This window comes from Vicugna pacos, chromosome 1 (genome assembly GCF_048564905.1).
Source record: "Vicugna pacos chromosome 1, VicPac4, whole genome shotgun sequence".
Taxonomy (NCBI): domain Eukaryota; kingdom Metazoa; phylum Chordata; class Mammalia; order Artiodactyla; family Camelidae; genus Vicugna; species Vicugna pacos.
The window spans coordinates 124,586,122-124,612,462 of NC_132987.1; the positions used below are offsets into that span (position 1 = coordinate 124,586,122).

Below are 26,341 nucleotides of genomic sequence, written 5' to 3' on the forward strand. Positions count from 1 at the left end.
TGCTCCATTGATCCCTCTGCATGTCATTTTAACAATTACACATTGTCTCAGTTGCTGTATCTTTATAATGATTCTTGAAGTCAGAGAGTACACATCTTACAACATTGTTCTTCTCTTTTAAGGCTGCTCTGCTAGTCTAGGGCCTTAGCATTGCCCTGTAAATTTTGGAGTTTGTCAATTTCTAGAAGAAAAGAATATTGGGATTATGATTGGGGTTTTTTTTTATGATTGGGATTTTATTGACTGTATCCATCAAATTGTGAAGAGTTGACTTCTTAAATATATTGAGTTTCTGATATGTAAACATGGAATCTCTCTCCACTTGTTTAGATCTCAAAATTTCTCTCAGCATTTAAAAATTAGTTTCAGTGTAAAAGTCTTATACACATTTTTCATGAATTTATTCTTTAGCATTTTATGTTGATGCTTGTTTTGGATCAGACTCAGTCTGTAGATAGTGATGCTATCAGCTAGAAGTTCCTGGGGCCCTCATCTGGGCCGGCACTATTTGTGGCAGCCCACACAGACACTTCCCTGCCAGTGCCAACATTGTGGCTGGACCAACTCTGGTGGGTCTCATTGTGACTGCAAGATGCACCTCAGGAACAACCATCAGGGGGCTTGGAAAGGCAGGTTTTATTACTCACATGTCCTGGAAGGTACACAGAGCCCACACAGGCCCAGGGCCACACAGTTGGGCCACAGCTGGTGGGGGTGGTGGTAGAGAGGAAGGGTTCGCCCTCTGAGGTTCTGCCTTTATTGGGACTGAGGGTGAGGCCTAGGGTTCTCGGGCTCACTCTTTATTGGTGACTTTAAGACGTAAGAGTGGAAATTAAGGAGCAGGAAGGGAAAAGCAAGCCGTCAAAGGGTCAGATATCTAGGTCAACCAGTGGGTGGGGTGGCCTGACCCTTCACCTGGTCCTGTGGCTGGTGGTGTGCTTGCTTGAGATGGATGTCTTTGAAGCAGATGCCTCATCAGGAAAGCTTAATGTCAGGCACTTATGTTATATTCAAAAGGCATATTGTTAGGTGCAGCCACGACCGTGCTATTATAAATGGTTTTTCTAAACAGTTCATTTTGCTCCTAATTAACAGAACACATTTCTCCAAGTTGCCCTTGTGTCCCACAAGCTTGCTACGATCACTCACTCGGTCTTACTGATTGTTTTGGAGTCTCTTTAGGAGCTTTCATGCAAACGTTCTAATCATCTGTGAATACATATAATTTTATTTCTGCCTTTCTAATAGTTCTTCTTTGTATTTATTTATTGCTTCAGTTGTGTCTATGAAGAAGTTAATCGATCTAAGAAAGAAATGAAAATTTTTTTTCAAGCCAAACTGAGGATTATATCCCGGGGACAGCCTCTCAGAAAGCTCCGAGAACTGCTACACCCGTTAGAGGTCAGAGCACAGTTGTACAGGCTTTTTTTCAGACAAACGGCTGTGCATTAAATGATGCAGGTAGTTTGTATAATACGGATCTGTAATTACAAAGTGCTGGGTCATCATGACCCCTTATGAGATCAAAAATGTTCTCTCTTAAGGATTTGTCTCCTTGGTGCTGGGAGAAAGTTGCTCTTTATTGTTGAGCAGGTGTTCCTGCTGATGGGAAGGTTGGTCAACCAATAACGCAGAACACAGTGCACACCCCACCCACTGGTTGACCTAGCTATCTGACCCTTTGACGGCTTGCTTTTCCCTTCCGGCTCCTTAATTTCCACTCTTAACGTCTTAAATTCACCAATAAAGAGTGAGCCCGAGAACCCTAGGCCTCACCCTCAGTCCCAATAAAGGCAGAACCTCAGAGGGCGAACCCTCCCTCTCTACCACCACCCCCACCAACTGTAGCCCTCAGAGGGCAGAGAAAACTTTCAGGTTTAAATTTTTCTTGTCTTGTCATAAAACATGAATTTTATTTTACACTTGCCTCCTTGTGCTGGCCAGGATTTCTCATACAACGTTAAACAGAAGCGGTGAAAGTGGGTATGTCGCCCTCACGTCCTCTCCTCCAGCCCCTGGCGCCCACCACCCTCCTTTCCCCAAGATTCGACTCCCTCCTACCTTTCCCACTCCAGCTCCCTACAACCCTCGGAGACCACGCACAGCAGGGAGCATTAACACTATTCCACTTTCCTTTAAATCCCAGACTTCCTCTGTAAAATAAAAACTCCATCCCTCTGCTTCCACTTGTCAAGTGGAAAGAATGTCATAGGGACTACACAGTGTGGATGGGAAGGTTAATTAAATTATTACAAGAAAATCACGAGAAATGGGGTCCTGCTCCGGAGAACAGCCATTCCGTCCCCAAGGTGGGTTTGTGGTCCCCACAGTAGGACGGCTCCCGGGCTCCGCCCCTCCTGTCGACCCCGTCCCTCCACCAGGGCGGAGCCGGAACCTAGGAGCTCGCCGCCGCCGCTGCCGGTTCCCACGAGGTGTGCCTGCCCGCGGTGAGCTCGGACCACATCAGGACCACCTCGCAGACGGACCGAGAGCACCACGCCTGCGCAGCCGAGGGCGGGGGCTTCCCTCTCCAGACCTTGGGGCGTGTATAGCGGCGCATGCGCGGAGCTGGTTCCAAGGCGGGGTCTTTTACGCGGACAAGCTGCGCACAGCGCGCGTGCGCGGGCCGAGGGCGGTGGCTCGGGCTCTTGGTGGGTGCCGTCTCCCCCCTTCGCACCAGCGGTGTGGACGAGAACCCAGCGGAGAAACGTGACTGAGGTAGGTTTCCGTGGGCAGCTCGGACATCTAGACGTGCCAGGTGAGAGGTGTTCGCCCGGCGTGTGCATCAGTAGGCGGACCCAGGCCACCGCCCCTTCCGAAACCTACCGGCGCCTTCCGGCCTCTGTGCGGTCCGGGAGCTCGGCGCCCCGCCCCGACCAGGGCCAGGCCACGCCCTTCCCCAGCCACGCCCGCGACGCGTCTCCCACCGCCCCCGCCACGCCCACAGGCCCCGCCCCTCCTGAGCCCCGCCCATTTCCCGTCTCCGCGCGTCCTTGGCGTCGGGCCCTCTGGCCTCCGCCCGGAGCGTATATCACACTCCGTTTCCTCCTTGCCCCTTCTACTCGGGCATCACGCGCCGCATCGCCCTTCATCCTCCCTTCCTTCGTTTCTCCTCCAACCCGCCCGGCTAGCCACCGGCCCTTCTAAATCCTGGGTCCTCTCCCCGCTTCCTGTCCCATACCCACCCGTCAGCCGAGCTCCGCCCCGTCCGGGCCCCGCCTCGCTGTCCGGGCCCCGCCCATCAACTCGGCCCCGCCCCCTATGCGGACCCCGCCCAATCCTGGCCCCACCGCTCTGGCCCTGGCTCACCCACTGGTCGAGTCCCATCTTTGCTTCAATGCAGTATTTTCCAGTGAAAATGCAATGTATATATATTAGTATTTGCAATTAAACGTCACAAAACAAGTACTAGGTCTTCACTGATAAGTGAAGCACGTATTTAAATAACTACTGTGTAACTGAAAAAACACATTCATCTTAGAACATCGTAGGAATTACACTGTCACTGGAAAAATGAGAATGAGAAGAAAAGCCTCTGAAAGAGGCAGACCTTGGTTCCTGTTAGTGGAAACACCGTAAAGCCCCAGGTAGGAAGTTTTAATTGGAGTTAAAGCTATTATGGTTCCAAGGAAAGAACTGGCATCAATTTATTTAATTGATTTTAAAAAATCAACCCAGTGATCCAACAGAAAGTGACAGACTTTGCCAGTGAGTATGATTAACACTTTGCAGACTAGTTACGAAAATATATACTGTTTGGAGTTCATCAGTTTTAAATGCTTTCAAATGTTTTTTTTCCCCAACAAAAAGTCTCAAACATTTATTACTGAGCCAAAGCACTAGTGCAGAAACACTGACACAGAGAAAAATCATCTTCCCAGTTAAACATACCCAGCCATTCAGACAGTAGTGGTGTTTTCAGAGTGATTTGGGAAGATGCACGTGACCTTGACACAGCGTGAACTGTGTGCCACCTCATGTGTGAGGCTCATTATAGACCCCACTTGGTTCTTCTCCAGCGTCTTCTCTTGGAGTTGTGCCTGATCTTACTTCTGGTTTTCATGTGAACCCACTGGGGAGTGGGACGATTCTGCTTTTGTTTCTTTACCAGGAATCTCCTCGTCCTGAAAGTCTTAAGAGGAGACATGGCCAGGAGCAAATTCAGCCGCACGTCTTCGGTTGGTTGTGTAAAGAACTGCGTTTATAAATTTCATTTCTGTTCGTTCTTTACATGTTTTACTTCCATTTGGCGGAGGACCTTTTCCATGGACCTTAGAAGTTATGTGAACTTAGTTATCATGCAATGTAACAAGCATTTTCTCATTTTCTCTCTTTTAAAAGCAGAAATGGAGAGGGAAATGGAAGGTTAAAGCAGCAGCTATGCGCAGATCCCAGGGGAAGGATGGCAACACCAGGTGACTGCCCCGGAAGTGAGCTGCAGGTAATTTTGGTTCTGCTGTGTAAGGACTTGTATTTAAAGACCCTACCATTTCAGAGAGCTGAACTTAGCCCAGGGTGATGGTGCTTTACTTGGACCTTGGAAGGTGGCCACCAATGAGGGAATGCTTAACTAGAGGAAATGTACTGTTTGTAAGGTCACAAGTGACACTGTGAATTGGGCGTTGGAAACACCTCCCAGGATTCTGGAGTTCCATGTTTGGTACTTGAGCTGGTGAAGAAAGCGTATTTTTTTAATTGTTTAAAAATGTCCCAGACATAATATGTTACGGACAGCTTGGACACATTAGAAAATATTTATGTATTCATACTGCTTTTCTGCCTGGGACACATATAATTTCATTTAAGTTAACAGTAAAAAAAAAAAGTCACCTTAAATTTCAAGGAGTGTTGATTATATAAAATTAAAAAACAAGTGAATAATAATGTTTTTTTAAAAATCAAACATTTTTGTGTCTGTGATATCAATTTTAACATTTTTTTCTTTTCATTCTAATGATTATTCTAAATTCATTCGAGTTTTTATATATAGAAATTTTGTTTGTAGTTGGGTCATTTTATTAATCTTTTTAAAAATTAATCATTAAAAGTTTTGATTTCATGGATGGTTCATTTTTATTTCGGGAAAGTAAAAAATATAGGAACATTTACAGAATAATATTGTAAACATCAAGTATGTATTACACAGAAGTGAAAACTTGTTAACATTTTGTCATATTTACTTCAGAGTGTCTGCATGTGTGTGTGTATATATGTATGTATATGAATAACCGAACCGTGAGTGAAGTTTGTTCCCCACCTGTTCCTAGTCTTCTTCCTCTGTCTCCACAGGCAAACTCTGCGGTGAACTGTGACACTAGAATGACAATATGCTTCCTAGAATGTACCTAAGTGGTGGCACGGAGTGTGTGTCCTCTGTAGCCGGCCTTTTCCACCAACGTTACTTTTGAGGGATTTGTCCTTAATGTATGTGTAGAGCTGGTTCAGTCCTGAAGGATGGTCCTGTAGCATGGTCTTTCTGTGAATGTATCCCATTCACAGAAGGTATGTAGGTCGGTTCAGTCTTACTGCTAGGCAGTGGGTGTGTACCACATTTCATCTCTCTCCCTTTTGTGGGACACTTCCATTGTTTCTGGTTTCCCTTTGTTTCAGACAGTGCTGTCCTGCTGTGCGTCTCCTTGTGCACATGTGCTCCAGGGTGTCTGCCAGTAATGCCACTGTGGGCTGGAAGGCGTTACGTATTTTCAGTTTTACTTGGTATTGATCACTTGTTCTCCCAGGCGGCTTTCCCAGGAGCCCCGAGTACTTCCTAACACCTGAGAGCATCAGGCTTTTTGATTTCGGTTGGTCTGATGGGTTGGAAATGGTGTCATGTTGCTTTAGTTTTCCTGGTTACTTACAAGCCATGGTAGTGTTGTTTATCCTGGCAGTAGCACCCTCTGCTGCAGAAGAGATGCCTGACGGTCACAATTTGTGTTTTATCTTTTGGGTTGTTACCAGTTTTGTGTTTCAAAAAAGAAACCTTTGTTTACTTTCTCTTTGCTCCTCTGTTTTCTGCTTCACTGATTTCTGCTTTTATTTCCTTTATTCTATTCTATTTGGGTTTAATTTTCTCTTTTCATAGCATCTTGAGATGGAGGCTTGGGTCACTGATTTTAAACCTTTCTTTTCCAATGTGTGTCTTTAAAGCTGAAACTTTCCTTCTAATCACCATTTAGCTGCACCTCAGACATTTGAATTCACGGTGTTTTCATTAGTGTTGAGGTAAAGTACTTTCTAATATATCACGATGGAAATTAGAAATTTCCTGGGCTATTCAGAAGTGTGTTGCTTGATTTCCAAACATTTGGGACATTTTGTATTTTTGTTATTTAATTTTGGTTTGATCATGTTTGGCCAAAAAATACACCATTTCAGTCTTTGGAAATGTACTCAGGCCTGCTTTTCGGCCTGGCTGGAGGGCTGTTTGGGGGGTGCTCCATGTGCCCTCGGGAGACTGTGTCTCCGCAGGTATTGGGTTTAGTGTTCAGTGTCGCTGTGGTCGGACGGGTTATTGGTGCTGCTCAGGTCTCTGTATCCTGTCGGATGTTCTGTCCATTTGGTCTGAGCTTCAGAAATCTCTGTGGTGAGAGTGGATTTGTCTGTTTTTTTGCGTATTTCCTTTTGGATTTATCACTTTTTGCTTCATGATATTTTGAATCTCTATTATTTGGTGCACATATTTAGAATAGTTTGTGTTTTCTAGATTAATTGACCCTTTTATTTTTATGAAATCTCTCTTTTTACTGATTAATACTTCATGCTTTGTCTATATTAATATGGCTGTACCAGCTTTCTTTTTTATCTTTTATTTTTACTTTTTGTACAGTTTTTAAACGTTTTACTCCATTTGCATTGGCTGTATCCCCATGTTGTACGATACATGCCTGTAGCCTGCCTTACACCCAGCACTTTGTACCTCCCCCTCCCCAACCCCTGTACTGTCCCTGTCCCTGCGCTGGTAACCACTAGTTCCTTTATATCTGTGAGCCTGCTTGTTTTCTGTTATATTCATTATTATTATTATTTTTTTAAGATTCCACATGTAAGTGATATCATACAGTGTTTGTCTTTCTCTGACTTATTTCACTTAGTATAATGCTCTCCAAGTCCACCCATGTGGCTGCAAATGGCAAAATTTTCATTCTTTTTTATGGCTGGGTAGTATTCCATTGTGTATGTACCACATCTTCTGTGTCCATTCATCTGTTGATGGACAATTAGATTGTTTCTGTATTTTGGCAATTGTAAATAGTGTTGCTGAGAACATTGGAGTGCATCTATCTTTTTGAATTAGTGTTTTTGTTTTTTTTCAGATATACACCCAGGAGTAGAATTGCTAGGTCATATGGTGGTTCTATTTTTAGTATTTTGAGAAACTTCCATACTGTTTTCCACAGTGATTGCACCCATTTACATTTCCACCAACAGTGCATAGTGATTCCCTTTCCTCCACATCCTTGCCAGCATTTGTTATTTGTATTCTTTTTGATCATGGCCATTCTAACACGTATGAGGTGATATCTTATTGTGGTTTTGATCTGTGTTTCCCTGATAATTAGCAGTGTTGAGCATCTTTTCATGTGCCTGTTGGCCATCTGCATTTCCTTTTTGGAAAAATGTCTATTCAGGTCTTCTGTCCATTTTTTAATTGGGTTGTTTGCTTGTTTGATGTTAAGTTGTACGAGCTGTTTATATATGTTGGATAGTGATTTCCTTATCATGTTCCAGTTTTCTTGTGGTTAATGTTTCATGGTGCACATACACATATACCTATATTCTCAACTGATCTAACTCCTCATATTTAAAGTCTTCCTCTTGTAAAGAGCCCATGGTTGTTTCTTTTCTTCCCGTCAGGTAATTTTTGCCCTTAAATTGGAGTATTCAGTCCATTAACATTGACACAATGAGTCTAACATCCTGCTGTTTGTTTCTGTTTGTCACATTTCTTCTTTGTCCCTTTCTCCATTCTTGCCTTCTTTTAGATTTATAAAATATCTTCTATAATTCTATATTATCTCCTCTATTGGCTTTGTAGCTGTACCTTTTTATATTATTCTAGTGGTTACCCAGGAAATCGTGATATGCATCCTTAACCGATTCCAGTTTTTTTTTTGACAACTTCACAGTGTAAGAATCCTCTAAATTAATTCCATTTACCAGCCCCATATTTTTACTGCACATATTTTTAAATTTACATATATGTACTGTTCATTGTGTCTAAGAACGTTTAGAGCTTTAGCTTTTTAAGCTTACATAGTTATCAAAGGAATAAAACCAACCACAAAATAAGAATTAACTCAAAAAGATACATACACCCTGCTATTAAGAGCAAGATTATTTGTAATTACCAAGATATGGAAGCATCCTAAGTGCACATCAATAGTTGAATAGAGAATGAAGATGCAGCACATGTATATGTAATGGAATACAACTCACCCATAAAAAAGAGGGATAGTTTGCCATTTGTAGCCCTTCATTCATTCATTTTTTTCTTTCACTTCAAAAACCAGAATTTTATAACTGGCAGAGACATTTCTGTTACATCAAAAACAACAGAATACCTAGAAATAAACTTAACCAAGGAGGTTACCTGTACTCTGAAAACCGAAATGACACGCAGAAATGGAAAGCTTTCTTGTGCTCTTGGATTGGAAGAATCAACGCTATCAAAATGGCCACACTGCCCAAAGCAATCCAGACCCAACGCAGCCCCCACCAAAATACTCACGACACTCCTCACAGAACTAGAACCAAGAATTCCAGAATTTATAAGGAACCACAAAAGACCCCCAACAGCCAAAGCAATCTTATGTTGATCTCTTTTTTTTCTCTTTCTTCTTTCTGTTCTCTTTTCTTGTGGTTTGATGACTTAGAGAAGGTCCTTCAACATTTGTTGTAAAGCTGGCTTGGTGGTGCTGAAATCTTGTAGCTTTTGTTTATCTGTGAAGCTCTTGATTTCTCCCTCAAGTCTGAAGGAGAGCCTTGCTGGACAGAGTGTTCTTGGCTGTAGGTTTCCCCCTTGCATCACTTTCAATAGACCGTGCCGCTCCCTTCTGGCCTGCAGAGTTTCTGCTGAAAAGTCAGCTGATAACCTTGTGGGAGCTCCCTTGTATGTTATTTGTTGCTTCTCTCTTGCTAATTTTAATATTTTCTCCTTATCCTTAACTGTTGTCAGTTTGATGACTGTGTGCCTTGGTGTGTCCTCTCTGGGTTGATCCTGTGTGGAACTCTCTGCGCTTCCAGGACTTGGGTGACTGTTTCCTTTCCCAAGTTGGGGAAGTTTTCGGTTATTATCTCTCCAAAAATTTTCTCAGGTCCTTTCTTCTCTTTCTGGGACCCCTGTGATGTGAATATTAGTGCGCTTCATGTTGTTCTAGAGTTCTCTTAAATTATCCTCATTTCTTTTTTTCTTTTCTTCTGTTCTGCAGCAGTGATTTCCACTAATCTGTCTCCTAGCTCACTGATCTGTTCTTCTGCCTCATTTAGTCTGTTCTTGGTTCCTTCTAGAGTGTTGTCCATTTCAGTGATTTTATTCTTCAACTCTGTTTGGCTATTCTTTATATTTTCCAGTTCTGCTAAAAACTTCACTCTGTGCATCTATACTCCTCTTGAGTTCTCTGAACATCTTGGCCATCATTACTTGAAACTCTTTCTCAGATAAATTACCTATCTCCTCATCACTTACTTCTTCTTCTGGGATTTTAGCTTGTGCCTTGGCCTGGGAGATACTCCTCTGCCACCTCATATTGTCTGTCTTTCTGTGTGTTTGTGGATTTCCTTCCACAGGCTTTGGGATTATTATTTTCTTATTTCTAGTATCTGCCCCTGGTGGATGAGGCTGGACTAGAGGCTTATGCAGGTTTTCTGACAGGAGGAGCCAGGGCCTGCCCACTGCTGGGTGAAGCTTGGTCCTGGACCTCTGGTGGGTAGGGCCGTGTCTAGAGGCCTCTGTGGCTCAGGAAGTCTGCTGATGGGTGTGGCTGTGTTCCCACTCTATATTGTTTGGCCTGAGGCTTCCCTACAGGCTGTTGGGTGGGACTCGGTCTTGGTGCTGATGATCCAGTCAAGATCCTCAGCCTCCAGGAAAGCTCATGTAGATTAACACTCCTGGAATGTCCACCACCAGCTTTTATGTCCCCTGAGTGAGCCGCAGCCGTCCCCCACGTCCCTAGGAGACCCTCCAAATCCAGCAGGCAGGGCTGGCTCAGGTTCCTATGAAATCACTGCCTCTGCCCTTGGACCTGATGCACGTGAGTTTCCGTGTATGTTTCCCAAGCAAATGGAGTCTCTGGTTCCCCCTAGTCCCATGAGGCTCCCAGAGCCAAGCCCCCCTGGCCTTCAAAACCAGATGTCCTGGGGTCTCCTTCTCTTCCCAATGCTGGAACCCGGGTTGGGGAGCCTGACATGGGCCTTAGAGCTCTCACTCCTGTGGAAGGGCCTCTGCGACTTAACAAATCTTCAGCTTGTGGTTCTCCTACCTCGGGGGTATGGGGCCCAATTATATCGTGAGCACAGCCCTCCTACCGTCCTGCTGTGGTTCCCTCTTTATGTTTCCATTTGCAGAAGATCTTTTTTGCTGGGTTCTAGTCTTTTTTCAATGGTTGTTTAGCATTCAGTTGTGGTTTTGTTGTAATGGCGAGGAGAGGCAAGCTTGTGGTCCTGCCACTCTGCCATCTTGACCAGAAATTACCAGTCCCATTTTTGTCCTGTTGTTGTAACATATTTCACTTCCATATATGTTATAAACCCCACAGTTGATTATTATTGTTTCTCTATACTATAAGAAGTCTTTTTTATAAAATGTAAGTAAGAGTGTTACCCACATATTTACCTTTTTTGTGGACTTTGCACCTGTCACTCTGGCAAGCGTTAAAGACAGTTACTGCGTGCACTGCAGGTGAGGCATGAAGTGCTGCACCCTTTATGGGAAGAATCTGACAAAGGTGTGAAAGAGAGCCACGCTCCTGGTTCAGCCCTGTCAGACTGTCCCATAGAGGTTCAGGGGTAGGGGTGAGCGGGTGACGATGTCGGGGAGCAGGGACAAGGTCGAGGCTGATTTGAAAGGAGTCAGAGGATACAAACAAGCAGCTGTTAAAATGAAGAAGACGACAGCAGGTGCTTAAAGGCGTGTTTGACCTCCTTAATAACCAGAGAGATGATTTCTCCTCATCTGATTGGCAGGGTTGCCATGGTGATGTCCATTGCTGACGAGGGTGCAGGAACGTCAGGGCTTCCGCTCCTGCTGTCCGTCCCGCTCACATGTAGGGGTGACCGTCCACCCTCCAGGAAGCAGCTGGTGGGGGACTCAAAACCCACAAAAGACCTCGATCCGTTAGTTTCACCCTCAGGATTTTATCCCAAGAAAGTTATCAGGGACAGACTGACTAATATTAAAGTAAGTTTATCTCAACACAATTTGTAATAGTAAAACCTGAAAATAGTCTTAAGTATCCAAAACTGGGAGGTTTGTTAAATAAGTTACAGTAATTTATAGGATGAAATACTATCAGATACTTAAGATGTGTTTAGAAGTATCTTTCAGAATGAGGAAAAAAGTTCAGAAAGGTGGAAAACGTGTCATTAGGCAGAATTGTGTGACCCCAGCAAACCCTGTGTAAGGAGTGTCATGTGTACTGAAGAAAGCGTGAAATGCTGTCGTGTTATCGTCTCACCAGCGTTTATCTGACCAATGAGTGAGATTACAGGTGGTTTTAATTTTCCTGTGTGCTCTTGTGCTTTCGCACATTTTCTAAAGCGAACATGAGTGATGTTTGTGTTTAGGAAGATCTGTTTACATGTGTGTTTGGGGTGGGGTTCTGGGTTCGGCTCCAAGGTGACTTCCCGCAGGCCGGTTCTGACGTGAAGCGGTTGGGCCATGGCCCCAGGGTGTGAGGCGCCTCTTCTGGGCCTTGGGCGGCCCATGTCAGCGGCGGGGCTATCCACGGGCCACCCCGGCAGCACTCTGTAGGCCTTGGCACGCCACCTAGCTCTACCCTGGGTCTGACGAGGCCCCTGCCTCCTGGGCTGGTCATCAGTCTGAGGAAGTGCTGCTGTCACCGCGTCTGTTACTGAGTAGATGCTCAAGAGTGCCTCTTCCTGGTTTATTTTCCTGATGCTCTCAAACCATCTTGTGCTAGAGACGGAGAGTCAAGATGGAGGGAGGGTGTGATCCCTTGACTCTGCTGGTGAAGATGACCTGAAATGTTTGTGCAATACAGACGTGGTCACATGGACTTGATGTGAAACCATACCGATTACCTAGAGCCAGAAAACAGAGAGACTGAGAGAGACTGGGGGAGAGAGAGAGACAGAGACGGAGACTGGTGGAGACCCGAGGAGAGAGAGAGAGACAGACAGACAGAGACAGAGACAGGGGAGTGGGGAGGGAGAGGGAGACGGCATGTGGGAGCCCACAGTCATCTCCTGTCCCCCTCAATCTGAGCAGGAGGGGGAGGACCCTGTGGAGCCGGGCGAGGAGGAGCACCCCCAGGGGACGGAGTGCCTGGAGGAGTTCGTGGCCATCGCGGACTATTCTGCCACCGACGAGACGCAGGTAGCGGTGTGGGCCATGCCTTAGGGCTCAGCGTGTTCAGTGACAGAATTAGACGTAAGTTTTGCAGAAGTTGTACCAGATTTAAAGAAAGAAGTGTTCAGATACTTAGAGCCACCCGGAACCTGTGAGTGACTCTCCCAGCCTAGGATATTTGGATCCAGGCCTGATGTGGAAGACCCCGGGTGAGGAAGGGGAGGAGGGAGTTTCTGCTCGGAAACCATTATTTAGAAGCTATTCTAGTCAATGAGAAATTGGGTGTGAAATAAAAGTATCCGCTTGAATGTAGCTTTCTCTACTTTGTAACAGAAATGTCCTAGCGTGAACCCCAGTTACCACCTGGTTACGGTGGAGGGGCTGTTAGAAATTCTGTTCTGAGAAATTTAAGCTGTTTGAAAATGTTAAATCTTTTTAAAAAATCAATTAAGCTACGCTTTTGTTTCATGTAGATGTTCCACAAAAATCTCTAAATCCTGGAATCATGTTTGTAAACTCAGTTGGTGTCATTACCCATTGACTCCTTTTTGGAATCACAGTGATTTGGGCCCCAGTGATGGGGGATTTCTCCCTGAACTATAACTGAGATGCCAACTACAGGTCGTCCTTTAATTTTCACTTCCGTATGTGTTTTGTAGCTCAGCTTTTTGAGAGGAGAGAAGATCCTCATCCTGAGACAGACCACTGCAGACTGGTGGTGGGGCGAGCGGGCCGGCTGCTGCGGGTACATCCCAGCGAACCACCTGGGGAAGTGCCTGGAGGACTGGGGCCCCGAGGACTCCTGGCAGGACGAGGAATACTTCGGCAGCTACGGGACCCTGGTACTGCCCCTACCCTGTCCAGCTGGCCGCGGCAGCTGCTTCTCCCCAGTTGTAGGTTCTCACTGTAAAAAATAATTTCTGGGCTGCTCACCGCTCGGAGCAGGCCCCCCCGCCGTCCGAGTGCCGAAGCAGCTGTAAAAATCAAGTGAGCAGGGCTGTACTCCGACAAACCTCACCTGTAGACACTGAAATCTGCATTTCATAGGATTTTCAGGTGTCACATTCTTCTTTTGATTTTTAAAAACCATCAAAAATATGTAAAAGCTATTCTTAGCTTGCAAGCCATACAGAGCAGATGGTGGGCTGGACTGGCCCACGGGCTGTAATGTGCTGACCCCTGTTTAGAGATACTATCTTAGTGCTGGGATTATGAACTTTTCTCAATATTTTTTTAAAAGTAATAAATTTTACTTAAAAAACAAATTACGAAAAAGTTGCACGAGTCAACAGTAGTGTGTGTGACAGGTAGCTCATTGGTGTGTGTTTCTGTCTGGGTAAAGACCCCCAGCCCTGCGGTCCGCGCAGCCCCTGTTTATACTTTAAAGCAGATAAAGCAGATGCTTGCACGACGCATGTTGCAGCTGGAGTGTTGAGCGAAAGAAGCAAGACATCAGAGGGTATCTTACATTTGATTCAATCATATGAGTGAGAAGGCAGCATTAAAAGGTATTGTTATGAACATTTATGTGAAACTCTAGTCAGGGACATGGCTCCCTTGAGGATGTGGGTGGTGGTTCCTGGAAAGAGAGGGTCCGTGTTCAGCGGGTCCAGGTGGGAAGGGCCGGGTGCCGGCAGGGTTCTGGGATTGGCTGCTAGAGAGTTTGCGATGTAGCTATGTTGGATAAGCTCCGCAGGCACTGTTTAATGTACATTTTGTGGACATGTCATATTTCACAATTAAGAACGTTAAAATAAATGAGAAAGCACTGACTGTACACGGTTAGCAGTTTCCATCTGTTAAGAAAGACGTAATGGAAACCCAGGGTTTGTCTCCTCGCTCTGCTCTTAGAGACTCCTTTCAGCAGGTGTTCTACCAAGTCTGCGCTGTATCTGTTTTGTTCTCTTAAATTCATAGGGAAAGATGTTTCTCCACACGCTTTTCACCTTGCTCTTCCCATGTAGCTGTAATTACTGTGGGCTCTTCCGTACAACAGCTGCAGAGTATTGTGTTGATTTCAAAAGGCCCGTATTTGCTTATTTAATGGCTTTTTATCATGACCAGCGAGGCTGTGAGGGATGCCCTCCTGCACAGATCCCGCTAAGCCTGTGCTAGAGTTTCCTGGGTAAATTCAAGGGGTGTGTTATGTGTTTTCACTTGGGTGGGTCTTGCCGAATCGCCCTCCAGAAAGATCCACTGATTTTACACCTACCAATGGCGTGAGACTGTATGTTTCACGACCACAAGCCATCACAGTGAGAAAAGATTTCCAGTCTTAAAGGTGAAAAGGTGTCACGATTTTGATTTCCATTTTGTAACGAGAGGTTGATGGTTTGTCGAATTTGATGGGTCTTTTGCATCTTGCTTTCTTGGTGCGCTTTCATATAATTTGGTTTCCGTCAGTTTATGTGTTAAATAGGCAGTTTCGCTTGTACTTATGGTCTGTGTCACGCCTAAAGAGTTTGCCACTCTTTTTTCCCTGTGGAACCTTTTTTCTTTATGTGGTCTAATCTATCCTTTGTTTTTTAAAATAGCTTTTGGGTTTTGCATCCTACTTTCAAGGCCTTTTTCACTCCAAGATTATAAATTTCCATGCATTCTTTTAGAACTTTTATGATCCCATTTTTAGCAGTGAAATATTTGAATCGATCTGGAATTTACTTGCTGTAAAGAATAAGGAGAACTTCTGACTTAATTTCCCCACACGCGTCCAGCTGTTGCAGTGATTGGATAGTCTCCCTTTTCTGTGCGGCATAAAGTGCACACCTGTCATATGTTAAGCCTCTGTGGTGTGTTCTGGGGTCTCTTGTTCCGCTGGTCGTTCGTTTCTTCTGCGGCGCGTTCCAGATGCTTCTCATCGCTGCAGCTTTTCAACAGCTGGAAGACCGAGGCCTCTGGCAGTTCTGCTTTTCAGCAGTTTCCTGGCTAGCCTTGTCTGTTTATGTTTTTTAAGTAACTTTATTGCCTTTTTCCGTGCTTCCCCTCACCCTGCCAAGTTGGTTTGCCTTTTACCGTGTTGCAGAGAAAGAGCGTTAATTTAGGGAGAAGTGGCAAGACACCGACTCTCCTCATTTCTTACGCCTTACGTTATGTCTCTCTGAGTTTCAGGGTTTTGCGCAAACAGGGTTTGTGTACTTTCCAGTTAAATCTGTTCCTGGGTACTTTTGTGCATTATCGTGAGTGGCAGGGTGAAGTGTTCTTTCAGCTCAGTGGGGTTAAGCTGGTTGACGGTGTTGTTCACGTCTGTGTCTCTGCTGATCTCCTTCCACCGACGACTGAGAGACGGGTGCTACGTCTCTTACGGTAGTTGTGAACTTGTCCATTTCTTGTTGCATTCCTGGTAGCTTTTCTTTATGTATTTGGAAGCCCTGTTATTAGACGCAGAACTGTTTGGAATGACCATGTCCTTTTGCTGAAGTGACTGCGTGTTATTAGGACCTGACGCTCTTCCTGGGAACACTCGCGCTCTGCCTGCATCCTGTCTGCCGTGGGCACCGCCCTGCCAGCCTACCCCCTGCCGGCGCCTCAGTGTCCTGGCTCTGACTTCCCGTCATGGTGGATGCTGCTGGTGGGATGGCTGGGTCTTACTCTGTCTGTCCTCACAGCCCCGCTCTGTCCATCTTTTGAGGAGCCATGTGGGCTTGTGAGGGCCGTGCAGACCTTCTGTTTGTGCTAATGCAGCTTGAGACCCGTGGAGTGGGGCATGGGGACGGAGCGGTGGGTGCAGCGCTGCCGGCAGCCGGGGCTCTGACCACCTGCTGTGGCTTTGCAAAGCATCTGGGGACTGGCCCGATTCCCACGGGGTGTGCCCTCAGATTTTGGGGTGTCCCCTGGACGTGGCTGGGGTCCCTGAGCTCACCCCCAAGGGTCAGTGGGTTATCACCTCCCTCCAGAGCTGCAGTTTCTGCTCCCCAAGCCAGTGAAGGGCAGTTTATGTGAGAGGACTCCTGGGCGCTGCGTGAGGAGGACCCTCGTAGGGCCCTGGGTGCCCCTCCCGGGCTCGTCCTGTTCTCCCCTGGGGGATCTCGGCCAGGCTGTGTCTGGTTGGGAAAGTGGCAGTGCCTCCTGTCTCAGGTGGGAGCGGTGGCCAGCAGGGCGAGAGCCACACTGCCTCCGCGGTCCACACCTGCTTCTCTGCCTGCCTGGCTCTTGGGGCATGGGTACAGGGGGAGCTACTGGTAGGATTCTGGAAACTCCCATCTCATTCCTTCACTGTCCGCTCTTACTTGTATCTGTTGGCATATTTTGGTCTCTGGATTTTTTAAACCTCTTTGTTGCCCTCATTTTTACGTGTGTGCTGTTGGGGTTAGGGGTTGAGTCAGGCTCTAGCCTCCGTCTTAAGCCAGAGCTTGCCACAGCTCTGACTACAGGCGATGATTCTTCATGTGCATCTTCCCCAGAAACTTCACTTGGAGATGTTGGCAGACCAGCCGCGAACAACTAAATACCACAGTGTCATCCTGCAGAACAGAGAGGCCCTGAGAGATAAAGTGATTCTGGATGTTGGCTGTGGAACCGGGATCATCAGCCTCTTCTGTGCACATTATGCTCGGCCCAAAGCGGTGAGTAGGCGGCAGCTGCCCTCTGAGCCGGATCCTGGCGAGGGTTCCACCGTGTGCCAGGCCTTGCAGGTGAGCCAGGTGGCGTGTCTTGTGGGCTGAGCCCGCCAGGGCCTGGGCTGTGGGTTTAATGAGCTGCAAATAGTGCAGAGTGGAACAGGATAGGACAGAAAATCTGAGTGAGACGTGTCTGGAGGGATGTGTCTGTGAAACGTTTGTTTCAGGGACTCGAGGAAACATGTGTGTCCACGTGTCTCGGCCATGCCACCTGCACATCACTGTCCCAGTGCCGGGCCGCCCTGGCGGTGACCGCCTGGCAGGGACAGGACGGACCACCCTCCACAACTCATGCTGGGCCCCTGTCCTCCCTTGAAAGCCTGCCTGGGCCGTGCAAGGTGCAGCCTCCTGATGGCCCAACACTGGTGGATGAAACTCCTAGTTTACAGTGGGCCTGCAGTGCAGGGACCGGACCTTCTAGGAACCTGGATTTGTCATTAGCCACTGGTAGCCTGCAAGTACCTGGGCTCAGTCGAGTGCCAGGGACCTCCTGTGGCACTTACAGACTGTGTTGCTGCTTGCATGGGAGCCAGGCCTCTGGGCCTTCCCCGGGGCTCGGGGGTGGGCAGCCCGTGGATGCAGAGGCTCCTGCCCACCTGCAGCCCCATGTCTGCGTTTTAGGCAGAAGGTGGAGTTAGGATTAGAGGCAGCTCCTTCCTGGGGTCCCTGTGGTGGGCGGAGCGGGGGGCCGGCTGCTGCCATCCAGAACATGCCTTCGTTCTGCCGCTGTCATTTTCTCTGACGCTGATTCTGACTCAGGCGAGGTGACTCAGGCTTGGGCAGAGTGACAGCAGGCCTCAGCCTGGGGCCGGGATGCTCCAACAGTGCTTCTGTCACATGCAGGTGTACGCGGTGGAGGCCAGTGAGATGGCCCAGCACACAGGGCAGCTGGTCATGCAGAATGGCTTCGCTGACATCATCACCGTGTTCCAGCAGAAGGTGGAGGACGTGGTACTGCCGGAGAAGGTGGATGTGCTGGTGTCTGAGTGGATGGGGACCTGCCTGCTGGTAAGGGGCCTGGGATAAGGTGTGGATGGCTGGGGGGCGGCAGAGACTGCTGCGGTGGCTGGTCTGGTCTCTGGAATCTTCACAAATCATTATTAATTTTGACTTTCTTCCTAAGGGATGTGTAATTGATTTCCTGTATGACCATTGGCTCAGTAGCTTGAATTTTTAACTGATTGAAAACATGCCTTTGTGAGGAATCTAAGTCAAAGTTAATGCAACTTTCTTGTGAGTGATTACATAAATTCTGTTGTCTCTGGGAACCTGTGGGTATCCAGTGTTTAATGTATTAGGCTGTTCTTTTAATACCAGCAAAGTCTTTGTCATGTGTCCCCAGCCTGGTCTCCCCTGTCCCTGCAGCTCCCAGTTAGTGTCTGTGAGGCTCGCCAAAGCCCGAGTTCTCCATCTTTCTTCCCCCGGTGTCACACAGGCAGGGTGGAGAGTTCGAGTTCTGCGCACCTCCCTGCACAGTGGCTTCTGGGCTCACAAACTCTGCTCCAAGACAAGCGAGATGTGGGAGGGAGCTGGGCTGGCAGGAACATGGGACCCTCCTAGGACCCTCAGTCCAACCCCCTTTCCTGCTCAGCATCTCAGGATCTGAGACCTTGTGGCAGAACAGCCCAACCTGGGCTTCAGTCTCTGTAAAAACCTAGAAAAGCAGCGTCTGGGTGGAGTTGAGGGGAATGCCACCAGTGTTTCCAGCAAGAAACCTGTTTAAATCATAAGGGAGCAGCTTATGTGAATAATAGAATGTTGCCGCTGGCTTCTTACAGATTGCAGAGATTGAGGAAGATGACAGCAGTGACACTGGGTCTTGACTGTTGGAATTACGTTGTCTGGAAATAAAGTGTAAACAGACATGCTTATCTGTAATCTGGGGTGTAATCTGTGGATTCGTGAGATGACACACGGGAAAATAGAACTAACCACACCTTTAGTCATAAGGTGGTCATTGGCCTCTGCCCCGAAGCACCAGTGTCCATTCACTAAATGTTACTGGGCACCCTGGGGTGATGGGACCTAGGGAGCCAGACTGTGGACACTGAGGACAGGGGGACAGTGAGGACAACTGGGGTAGCGGGTCACTCAGGACGAGGTGTCCAGTCACATGATGCTGGGAGTCTGGTGGTGGTGTGCAGACCAGGAGGGGCCCGTGTGGTGACTGTTGTCAGGCTAAGTGGTAGACGTGGTGACAGGAGGTTGGGCATCTGGCAGGGTCACAGCTTCATCAGTGGGACCACCCTCATCCTATGCAGAGCCCTGCATCCCTGGGGCTGCCCTTCCTGTCCACTGCCTGTTCCCAGAGCTCAGACCTCTGGGCCCCAGTCTCCCGCCTGTCTTCCTACTCTACTGCTTGACATGTGGAAAGCTGGGAAACAAACCCAAATGTATGTGCACTTGGTTTATAATAAGAAGAGGTTTCCAATCATTGAGGTAAGGATATAGAATCCTTCAAAGATGGTGCCGAAGCAGTTGATTATTTTGGAGAAAATGTTTTGATCCTTCCTCACACCATATGCTAAAATAAGTTCCAGATGGGTTATAGATTTAACCTTTTTTTTTTCCAAAGAAAGAAACATAAAACAGGTGCTAAAAATTTGATCTGATGTTGGGATGGGAAGCTCTTTGTAAGAACAAAGCACGTAGAGAAGCTAGAGAATATTTGATTTGTTTTTCAAGACCAGCACTACCCTAGTGTCAAAAGCAAAATTAGTGCAAAAAACATAACCTACAGACCAATAACACTTATGAACTAAGTGTAAGAATCCTCAGAACATTAGAAATTGAATCCAGCAATACATAAAAAGAGTAATACACTGCTGCAAAGGAGAGATTATCTTCAGAATTCAAGGCTGGTTCAATATTTTAAAATCAGTCAATGTAATCCACCATATTAACAGTCTAAGGAAGAAAAATCACAGGGCTATACCAATTAATGCACAAAAATTTTGACAAAATATTTGAACAATTTCTAATTTCTTTTTTAAAAATTCTTTTATTTGATTATTTTTTTTAACAGAGGTATGGGGATTGAACCCACGACCTTGTGCATGCTAAGCACGTTCCCTGAGCTACACCCTCCCCATGATTTCTTTTTTGACCCATGTTATTTAGAAGTGTGTTTAATCTCCAAGTATTCTGGTATTTTCCACCTATCTGCTTTCTGTCACTGAATTCTAGTTTAATTCCACTGTGGTATGAGGGGAGATGTTGTATGATTCCTCTCGTGAATTTTAAGATGTGTTCCTGTCACAGAACGGGGTCTGTCTGAGTGAATGTTCTGTGTGAGCCTGAGAATAGTGTGTGCCCTGCTGCTCCTGGATGAAATGGTCTGTAGGTGTCAGTTGTGTATGTTGCCTGATGGTGGTGGTCAGTGCAGCCGTGTCCGTACTGATTGCCTGCTGGATCTGACTGTTTCTGAGACAGGGCTTTCAGAGTCTCCAGCTTTGATAGTGGGTTCATCTGTTTCTCGCTGCAGTTGTATCACTCTTTGCCTCATACAGTTTGATGCTCTGTTGTTAGGTGCATACGTGTCAAGGACCACTAAGTCTTCCTGGAGAATTGACCCTTTGTCATTATGTGATGCCCCTCACTGTCCCTGATAACTTTTCTTGCTTTAAAGTCGGCTCTGTTGGAAGCTATTCCTGCTTTCTTAACGTGGTGTATCTTCATCCATTTCCTTTTTGTATACATGTGTCTTTATATTTCAAGTGGGTTTCTCATAGACAACATACAGTTGTTTTTTGATCCACTGTCTTAATTTGAGTATTTGGGCCATTGGAATTCAAAGTGATTATTGGTACAGTTGGATTAATAGCTACCATATTAATTACTGTTTTCTCTGTTGCTCTTCTTTGTTCCTGTTTTCTTCTTCTCTTTTTCTGCTTTTTGTGTTTCTGTTTCTGTGTGTGTGTTTAGCACGTAAAGATAGGGAATTTAATCAGCATGAATAAAGGGTGAATTAATTCAGTGCTCAGGTATATGTTGGTTTAGAGCCTGACATGATCACACGTTGATAAATGTAAACTTAAGATACATATTTTCATAAATTGATGGACTATCCACTTTGCAAACCACTTCAAAGTTTAAAAAATTTTTCTCAGTTGTAATCTCTCTCCTGAAGCTTACTTCATTTATCTGTTTATCTACCTGTGTATCTGTTTACAGTTTTACTGAGGTATAACTGACAAAATTGTGAGATATTTAACGGTACAATATGATGATTTGATATCTGTGTACATTGTCAAAGGGTTGTCCCCATTGAGCTGAGTAATGTATCCATCACCTCACATATTTACCTTTTTTGTTATTGTTAGAATATTTAAGCTCTATTCTTTTAGCAGATTTCACTTATACAACACAGTGTTTTCAACTGTAGTCACCGTGGTATACGAATAGATCCTCAGACCTTTTTCATCTTGTAAGTAAAAGTTTGTATGTTTTACTAACCTCTCCCTATTTCCTGACCTCCCCAGCCCCTGGCGAGCACTTTTCTCCTGTTTCTATGAGTTCAGGTACTTTTTTAGATTCATTATATGACACCTGCAGTATTTGTCCAGCTTATGTCACTTAGCATAATGCCTTCTAGGTTCATCCATGTTGTTGCAAATGACAAGATTTTTTTCTTTTTAATGGCTGAATAATGCTCTGTTGTGTGTGTGAGTATATACATCACATTTCTTTATCTAGTCATCTGTCAGTGGACATTTAGTTTTTTTCCATAACTTGGCTTTTGTGCTAATGCTGCAGTGAAGATGGGAGTGCAGACGTTTCTGAGATACTGGTTTCATTTCCTCTGGATAATCTGGAATTGCTGGACTGTGGTTCTGGTTTTAATTTTTTGAGGAGCCCTATGGTGGCTGCACCAGTTTGCATTCCTGCTACCAATGGCTTTTCTCCACATCCTCTCCAGTTTTTGTTACTTGTCTTTTTGATAACAGACATCCTAACAGGTGCGAGGTGATATCTCACTATGGTTTCGATTGCTTTTCCCTGATGATTACTGATGTTGAGCACTTTTTCATGTACCTGTTGGCCATTTGTATGTCTTTGAAAAAATGGCTATTCAGGGCCTTTGCCCAATTTAAATGGGGTTACTGTTGTTACTATTTTTGCTTCTGAGTTGTATGAATTCCTTGTATATTTTGGATGTTAATCTCTTATTAGGTGTTTCACAGATACTGTCTCCCATTCTACAGTGTATCTTCTCATTTTGCTGATGGTTTCCTTTGCTGTGCAGAAGCTTTTTAGTTTGATGTCGTCCCACTTGTTTATTTTTGCTTTTGTTGCCTTTGCTTTATTTATTGGCAAGACCCGTATCTCAAGGAGCTTACCCCTCTTGGTTTCTTCTAGGAGTTTTATGATTTTAGGTATTATGTTCAAGTCCTTAATCCATTTTGAGTTGATTTTTGTGTGTGGTGTATGATAGGGGTCCAGATTTATTCTTTTGCAAGTGGTTATCCAGTTCTCCCAACACTGTTTTGAAGAGATTATTCTTTCCCCATTGTGTATTCTTGGTTTTTTGTTGAAAACTAATTAACCTTATATGCATGGGTTGATTTCTGGGCTCTCTGTTCTGTTCTGTTGATCTGTTCTGTGTATCTGTTTTTATGCTAGTACCATACTGTTTTGATTACTATAGTTTGAAATCAGGAAGTGTGATGCCTCCAGATTTGTTCTTCTTTATCAAGATTACTTTGGTTATTTGGGGTCTTTTAGATTCCCTACAGATTTTAGGATTGTTTTTTCTATTTATGTGAAAAATGCCATTGGAATTTTGATAGGGATTGCATTGTTTCTTTAGGTTGTTTTGGGTAGTCCAGACATGTAAACAGTACTAATTCTTCCTATCTATGAACATGGGATATCTTTCCATTTGTTATGTCTTCTTCAGTTTCCTTCAGTGTACAGATCTTCCACCCCCTTGGTTAAATTTATTCCTAGGTTTTATTCTTTTTGATGCAATTGTAAATGGGATTGTTTTCTTTCTTTTTTAAGTTGAAGTATAGTTGATTTACAATATTGTGTTAGTTTCAGATGTACAGCAAAGTGATTCAGTTATATATATGTATTTTATATATATATTCATTCTTTTTCAGATTCTTTTTCATTATAAGTTTTACAGAAGACTGAATATAGTTCCCTGTGCTATACATTAAATCCTTGTCTGTCTATTTTATATATAATAGTGTGTATCTACTAATTCAATTTTATCCCCCCCCCCATTTTTCTCTTTGGTAACCATAATTTTGTTTTCTGTGTCTGTGAGTCTGTTTCTGTTTTGTAAATATGTTCATTTGTATTACTTTTTAGATTCCACATGTAATGATATCATATAATGTTTGCCTTTCTCTGACTCACTTCACTTAGTATAATAATTTCTAGGTCCATCCATGTTGCTGCAAATGGCAATATTTTATTCTTTTTTATGGCTGAGAGTATTCCATTGTATATATACACCACATCTTCTTTGTCCAGTCATCTGTTGATGGACACTTAGGTTCCTTCCATATCTTGGCTATTGTAAATAGTGCTGTTATGAACATTGGGGTGCATGTATTGTCTCAAATTAGAGTTTTCATCTTTTTCAGATGTATGTCCAGGAGTGGGATTGTTGGATGATGTGATGACTCAATTTTTAGTTTCTAGGTTACCTCCATACTGTTTTCCACAGTGGCTGCACCAATTTACATTCCTACGAACAGTGTAGGAGGGCTCCCTTTTCTCCACACCTTCTTCAGCATTTATTATTTGTAGACTTTTTATTGATGGATGGCCATTCTGACCAATGTGAGGTGATAACCTCATTATAATTTTGATTTACATTTCTCCATCAATTACCAATGTTGAGCATCTTTTTGTGTGCCTGTTGGCCATCTGTGTGTCTTTGGAGAAATGTCTATAGGTTTTATGACTATTTTTTGATTGGGTTGTTTGTTGATATTGAGTTGTACAAACTGTTTTTATATTTTGGAAGTTACACCTTTGTCAGTTGCATTGTTTGCATATATTTTCTCCAATTCTGTAGATTGTCTTTTTTGTTGTTGTTGTTTGTGTATGGTTTCCTTTGCTGTGCAAAAACTTATGAATAAGTTTGATTAGGTTAATGGGATTGTCTTCTTAATTTCTCTTTCTGATAGTTTGGTGTTAGTGTATAGAAATGCAACTGATTTTTGTATGTTGGTTTTGTATCCTGCAGCTGCACTGAATTCTTTTATCAGTTCTAACAATTTTTTGGTGGCGTGTGTAGGGTTTTCTCTATGTATTACCATGTCATCTTCAGATGGAGACATATTTACTTCTTCTTTTCCAGTTTAGTTGCCTTTTCCAATTTGGTTCCTTTTCTTGCCTCATAGCTCTGGATGGGACTTTATTGCTATGTTAAATAAAAATGGTGAGGGTGTGCATCCTTGTCTTATTCCTGATCTTAGAGGAAAAGCTCTGCTTTTTGAGGTTTTAATTGAGCATTTTGTATGACTCTGTTTTCTCTTCTTTCTTAGTGTATTGGTTTTACTTCTTCCTTTTTGCTTTTTAAAGTGGTTGCCCCACAGTTTGTAACACACGTTTGCAGCTGATCCAGATCTGCTTTGAACACTGTAATGCTTCATGGTAGTGTGGTTTCTGATAACAGAATAATCCTGAGCCCCTCCTGTCCCTGTGTCGTCATTGCCATTGCTTTTATAATGTGTAAGCACAGCTGTATACACATACATAAGCGCATATGGTCAAATACTGAGTTGCTGCTATTTTGCACAAATTATTAGATTAATTAAGGATAAGAGAATGAAAAGTTTTAACTTTATCTTTAATCTTTCATTCCTTTCTCGGTACCTATCTTTATTTAGATCTGTGTTTCTGATCTACAGGCAGACCTCAGACCTTGGAGATATATTGTGGGTTCAGTTCCAGACAACCACAGTAAAGCGAATGTCACAATAAAGCAAGTCACAAGAATTTTTTTGTTTCCTAGGGCATATGAAGGTTATATTTACACTATACTATAGTCTGTTAAGTGTGCAATAGCATTATGTCTAAAATAACAATGTACATACATTAATTAGCATATACCTTATTGCTAAAAAATGCTAACCATCATCTGAGCTTTCAGCAAATTGTAATCTTTTTGCAGCAGTAACATCAAAGATTGTTGTTTGGAGGATATAGGCAGTATTTTGTAGTAACTGTAAATGGAGTGTAACATTCGAAACTTGTGTAAAGAAGGCGAGGAAACAGATTCTTCTCTGGAGCCTCCAGAAGGAGTGCAATGGTGCTGACCCATTTTGGACTTCAGAACTTCAGTGAAATAATTAAAAAAACAAATGGAGATCATTGACCACAGATTGCTATAACAAATACAATAATAATGAACGCTTGAAACATTGGGAGAATTACCAGAATGTGACACAGAGACATAAAGTGAGCAAAGGCTGTTGGAAGATGGCGCCAGAAGACTTTTTCGATGTCGCGTTGCCCCAGACCTTCCCTTTGAACAAAGCGCAGCTTCTGCGAGGTGCAGTGAGGTGAGGTCTGCCTTAGGTCGTTCTCCTTCTCTCTGAAGAGCCTCTTTTAGCATTTATTGCAAGGCAGGCCTACTGGCAACACATTCCCTCAATTTTTGTTTGTCTGAGAAAGTCTTTATTTCATTCATTTTTGAAGGATAGTTTCACAGGGTGCAGAATTCTAGATTGGTGAGTTTTTCCTCTCAGCCCCCTCAGTGTATCAGCCCGCTCTCTTCTTGCTTGTGTGTTTTCTGAGAACTCAGATGGGGTTTTATCTTTGTTCCTCCGTAGCTGAGGTGCCTTTCCTCCAGCTTCTTCCGGGTTTGCCCTTGATCCTCTGAGTCCCTGTCGTTTGAAAGTGGCCTGCTTGTTGTACTTTCTTTTTAGCGTGGACCCTTCTTGGTGTGCTCTGCGTTCCTGGGTCTGCGGGTCGGTGTTGGACAGTCACTTGGGGGCAGTTCTCAGTCAGTATTTTCTCTGGTGCTCCTTCTGTTGCTCCCTCTTGTTCTCCTGGTACCGCCACTGTGTGTGTTACACCTTCTGTAGTTTCCTGCAGTACTTGAGTATTTGGTTCTATTTTTCTAGGCTTTGTTCTCTTTGCTTTTCAGCCCTGGAGGTTCCTGTTGTCATGTGCTCAAGCTCAGAGACTCGCTGCTCACCTGTGCCCAGTCTGCCGCTGAGCCCATCGAGGCACC

General features: G+C 44.6%; 2 protein-coding genes across 5 annotated transcripts in view; one reads left to right on the forward strand and one right to left on the reverse strand.

Moving 5' to 3' along the window:
• Positions 1–2,582: 2,582 nt before the first annotated feature.
• PRMT2 (protein arginine methyltransferase 2) overlaps positions 2,583–26,341 on the forward strand; it is a 31,117-nt gene continuing 7,358 nt past the window's right edge. The window contains exons 1-6 of one of the 4 annotated variants that reach the window (XM_072970716.1): positions 2,583–2,718; positions 4,345–4,441; positions 12,443–12,553; positions 13,186–13,368; positions 16,927–17,088; positions 17,986–18,150. In XM_072970716.1, coding sequence (XP_072826817.1) covers positions 4,403–4,441; positions 12,443–12,553; positions 13,186–13,368; positions 16,927–17,088; positions 17,986–18,150 — 660 coding nt within the window. In that variant the 5' untranslated portion in view covers positions 2,583–2,718; positions 4,345–4,402. Of the gene's footprint in view, positions 2,719–4,341; positions 4,442–12,442; positions 12,554–13,185; positions 13,369–16,926; positions 17,089–17,985; positions 18,151–26,341 lie in introns of all 4 variants that reach the window. The other 3 variants (XM_006204931.4, XM_072970717.1, XM_031678254.2) reach the window with 3 other exon arrangements.
• On the reverse strand, positions 3,992–4,147 carry LOC102527838 (large ribosomal subunit protein eL39-like). Its single transcript, XM_072939762.1, has one exon. The coding sequence runs from the start codon at positions 4,145–4,147 to the stop codon at positions 3,992–3,994; it is 156 nt and encodes a 51-aa protein (XP_072795863.1).

Excerpts from the sequence above, each read along its gene's own strand:
- LOC102527838 (XM_072939762.1), bottom strand. The coding sequence starts at position 4,147 with ATGTCTCCTCTTAAGACTTTCAGGACGAGGAGATTCCTGGTAAAGAAA.